The sequence below is a fragment of the Psammomys obesus genome, unplaced genomic scaffold (genome assembly GCF_907164565.1).
Source record: "Psammomys obesus unplaced genomic scaffold, mPsaObe1.curated_primary_1811, whole genome shotgun sequence".
In the NCBI taxonomy this organism is placed as follows: Eukaryota; Metazoa; Chordata; class Mammalia; order Rodentia; family Muridae; genus Psammomys; species Psammomys obesus.
This window is the reverse complement of record NW_026596046.1, coordinates 35843608-35848448: the sequence shown is the minus strand read 5'-3', so window position 1 is coordinate 35848448 and position 4841 is coordinate 35843608. Positions and strand designations below refer to the sequence as shown.

At 41.9% G+C, this 4841-nt stretch overlaps 1 protein-coding gene across 2 annotated transcripts in view; it reads right to left on the bottom strand.

Annotated features, from left to right (window-relative positions):
* Fchsd2 (FCH and double SH3 domains 2) overlaps positions 1-4841 on the bottom strand; it is a 164668-nt gene that overhangs the window by 27796 nt on the left and 132031 nt on the right. For both annotated transcript variants that reach the window (XM_055623198.1, XM_055623199.1), the window contains one exon: positions 1032-1148. In XM_055623198.1, coding sequence (XP_055479173.1) covers positions 1032-1148 — 117 coding nt within the window. The remainder of the gene's footprint in view (positions 1-1031; positions 1149-4841) is intronic.

The window sequence follows — 4841 nt, the reverse complement described above, 5'->3', positions numbered from 1 at the left end:
AGCACATTTGACTGCAGATGTATGTGTGTAAGCATGCACGAGCACATCTGACTGCAGATGTATGTGTGTAAGCACGCACGAGCACATTTGACTGCAGATGTATGCGTGTAAGCACGCACGAGCACATTTGCCAATGCAGGTGTTGTGTAGAGGCCAGAAGCTGATGTTAGTTGGAGACTAGCCTGGTCTACAGAGTGTGTACCAGGATAGCCAGGGCTACGTACAGAGGAGACCCCCATGTGTCAAAAACAAACAAACAAACAAACAAACAAACAAAAAACAAAAAACTTGTGAGATTTTCAAAGCAGGTAAGAGTTAAAAGCATAATTCTGAGTGTTGAGAAAATACAGGGAAAACATAATAAGATTTTTCACATTAATAAAATTCAACTCCTTGGAGCTGGAGAGCTGGCTCAGTGATTCAGAACACAGGCTACTCTTCCAGAGAACTCAGGTTCAATTTTCAGCATCTACATGGCAGCTCACAACTGTTTATAACTCTAGTTCCATTCTAATACCAAATGCCCTCTTCTGACCTCTGTGGGTCTCAAGTACACACGTGGTGCACAGGAAAACAAAAATAAAAATAAAATTCAACTCTTTAACTCTGTCTAAAATCTCATAGAAGGCTTCTGTGACAATCTCTTTCCCACCTCCCCCATTCCCAAAAGAAACAGTCGAGATAGGAAGCCACTGAAGAAAACTTTTAAAAACTGATCGGGATCCTGAAATGTAGTTATTCACAGCTGATGGCTTCTGGCAAGGTGCAGGTGAGGAAAAACTGGTTTTTTAAGGGGCTAGAGTTTGACCATCCTCCAGTGAGTCTATGGAGAACACAAACTGGACACTGTATTTTTTCCCTTCGGGGGAGTTCACAAGGGAGGGACTGGAACTGAGAAGACTGAGAAATGAATGTGATCAGAGTGCATCATGTGAACCTCCCAAAGAATCAACACAACATTATGTTGAAAAATAGCGTCTATCTAAAATCCGACTTAGCTGCACACAGCCAGTGTGCTCTGCCATACTTACCCGCTGCTGATGAAGAATAGTTTTGTGCTCACGTGCCACACGTGTGGCCCATTTCCGAGCCTCCTTATTTAGACTGTGTTCCTCTGTGGTACCAGTTTCTGATTCTAATTGTCGACTCTACAACACAAGAGAGAACAAAGGGAGAAGTGCTCTTATCTCCACTGTAACGTCTCCCGATCTGTGGGTGGACCAGAGGGTCTCTCCTTCATCAGCACTGCGGTGTGAGGGCATGCCCACCACTGCGGGAAGCAAGGTCCCCACCACAGAAAGCCAGTGTTAGCACACAGAGATTAGTAGCTCAGTGACTGGAGGTCACTGACGAGGAGCTCCTCCCTTAGGGTCCAATTCAGGCACCACCTTCTAACACTGGAAAGTGATCAGTGCTGCCCCTCCTTATAAGTGGTTCTCAACCTTCCTAATGCTGTGACACTTTAATACAGCTCCCCAGGCTGTGGTGGCCCCTAAGCATAAAATTATTTTCATTGCTACTTCATAACTGTGATTTTGCTACCATTATGAATCATAATGTAAATATCTGTGTTTTCTGATAGTCTTAGGCAACCCCTGTGAAAAGGTCCTTCGACCCCCCAAGGGTGTCAAAACCCACAGGTTGAGAACCACTGTAAAGCTTCCTGGTCAAAAGAATGGAGTATCTCAGGCCTGGGATGGAGACAGGCATTCTGATCTGCATCAAGAATCAGAACATTACACACATACTGTTATATTGTTTTTTCCCTTGAGTGAATCCGGATGGGCCTGTCAATCACCTGGCCATCAGTCCATAACCAAGGAAAGCTGATTCACTTGAAGACATGCTAAGAAGAGGGGAGGAATAATCCCCTTAATGAGATAATATACTTATCTCTTCCAGAAACCTCACTTAGAAGAACAGATTGCAAAACTTCCATCACACAGTACTATTGAGCCTGCTTTTTTTTTTTTTTGTTTGTTACTCTGAAAGCTTGCATGCACACACACACCATAGCACACATACAGACACCAGGAGAAAACTTGCAGCAATAGGTTCTCTCCTTCTACCATGTGGTCCCAGGGACTGAACTCAGGTAGTCAGGCTCAATGACAAGTGCCTTTACCCACTGAGCCATCTCACTGGCCCCACTCTAGGCTTTCTCATTCCTTCTCTGAACACCTTGACTCCTACCCTGGACTTGCAGCTTGCAGCAGCTTGTCTATCATGTGGTTGTGTGCTGATCTCACTGCTGGACCTGCCTGCTTACGTTCTTTTTTTTCTTTTTTCTTTTATGTACATTGATGTTTGACTGCATGCATGTCTATGTGAGTGTGTCGAATCCCCTAAGACAGGAGTTACAGACAGTTGTGAGCTGCCATGTGGGTGCAGGGAACTGAACCCATGTCCTCTGGAAGAGAAGTCAGTGTTCGTAACGGCTGAGCCATCTCTCCAGACCCCTGCCTGCTTTCCTACCTTATCTTGAAAGGCATGGCCTTTTCATTCTCTACTCTGTCTTACTCCACTTAGCAGCTGTTAAGGCCACTTGCCTGCTTTAGTGGTTTTTTTTTTTCCTCAAATACTAATAAAACTGTCCTTGAGATTCCTGATAGTCTGTTTCTAAATTCCTTTTTTTTTTTCTTCCTTTTAGAGACAGGGTCTTCTTATGTGGTCCTGGCTGTCCTGGAGCTCACTATGTAGGACAGGCTGTTTTTAATTTTTTAAATTCTCTAATAACAAGAGCACAAGACTAGGAAGACAATGCAGAAGACAGGTGACTAAGGTCTGCCTTACACTGTCAGGACAACACGGCAAGCAAGACCCAGACTTCCAAATAAATAAACAAATAGAACAAATGAAATACAATGAAACTAAATAAAATTATGACCTTTTAAGAAAAAAATTCTAGATCTTTATAGATAATAACATTCCAAGCATTTGTAGATAGCATACGGCAGGTTTTCTGTGAGAGACAAGTAAGTCCCTTTGAAAGGCTAAAGAGATGGGGACAACCCCTTTAAACACTTGACCAGCAACATCCTCTGAAAGTCTTTCATTGTTGGATACCGCGTCCTCTCACACATAAAAGGACAACATCTATTTACTTAACAGGAGGGCTTGCCACAAATTCTCTTATCACCATCTTCCTGTTTATGAGAAACTGCTAAATGTTACAACAAAATTTCCACCAAAGGAAAGAGCCATCCCTCATGTTAAGAATTCTAAGCCAGAAGATGGAGGCACATGCCTTTAATCCCAGCTACAGGAGGCTGAGGCAGGAGGATCTGATTTAGAGGCCAGCCTGGTCTACATAGTGAGTCCAGGACAGCCAAGGCTACATAGAGAAACCCTGTCCTGAAAAACAAACAAAACAAAAACCAACCAAACAAAAATTAATTCTCAGGTAGGGCTGAAGAGATGGCTCAGCAGTTAAAAAGAGTACAAACTGCTCTTGAGGAGGACTAGAGTTTCGTTTCCTGTACACACAAATGTTTCCTACTCCAGCTCTACAATTCAACACTGTTCTGGCCTCTCCAGCACCTGTACTCATATGCACATAACCACATGCAGAGACAAACACCCATAGAGATAAATTAAATTTCAAAAACTGCAGGAAAATTTCTCCAACAATAGATTTGCCTTTTACATACATTAGGGCAATTAAAAAAATAACCAAAGCTCTTATTTTTTTTAAATTTTATACCTTTTCTTACTATATGAATGTTTTTGCCTTGCATGCATGTCTGTTTGCCACGTATGCTTTACTGGTGTGTGTGTTGCATTAGTGCATGTTTCATATCCTTCCAAGTAATTTTGCATTAAAAACTAGTTTCTTTCTTGTACTTTACTCATCTTAGGAGGTTTTGTTTTTTATTTATCTGTCAAAACAGGGTCTTAGATGCAGACCTAGCTAACCTGAAACTTGTGATGTGGATCAGGCTAGTCTTTAACTTTTGGAAGTTCTCCTGCCTCTGCCTTCTGTGGTTTGAGATTACAGACATGGGTAAACCCACCTGACTTTAGAAGGACTTTTGACTTGTATGTATTGTCTAAAATATTGTAATATGAGGATATACAGAATACTTTAGAAATCAAAAACCGTGTATGGGAATACAGACAAGAAAGTCCCATTTCAGAATCGATGATGATCAGTTGAGTTACTCGACCAAACAACCTGCAACTGGCCGTTGCCATCTGTAATAACTAGATTGTTAGCACTACAATCCCCCAATTGATGGTAGTTCCGAATAAAAATAAATATGACTTTAACAGTTCATTTTAGTGGCTCGGGAGATAGCGCAGTGGGTAAAGTGCTTGCCTTGCAAGCATGAGGACCTGAGTTCACACACCAGAATCAGGCACAGGCACACGTGTAAATGCATGCACAGGTGTACTAGAGCACACACACACGCACACACAGACAGACACAAACATGAACACACAATCCAGTTTGCTAAGTTCCTTTTGGTATCGTATTCTAAACTTCAGTCGTCATAACACATTAAGAAAACTTGGAAGAAGTTCAATCAGTACGAATCAAGGTACGCCAAACATCAAGGTGCGGTGCTGGAGAGATGGAGAGGTTGTTAGGAACACAGCTGCTCTTCCAGAAGAATGGAGTTCACTTCCCAGTTCAATACCCCCACGGGGCAGCTGACAGCTCCTGGGCGTGGGTGTGGGGGGAAGAAGTAACAGTAACTTTAAGCCTTCATAATAATACTGCGATGATTTATTTCAAGTAGATGTTTTGGAGTTATGTAGGAATACATACGCATGGTGCAATTTTAAACAAATTATATATATATATATATATATATATATATATATATATATATATATAT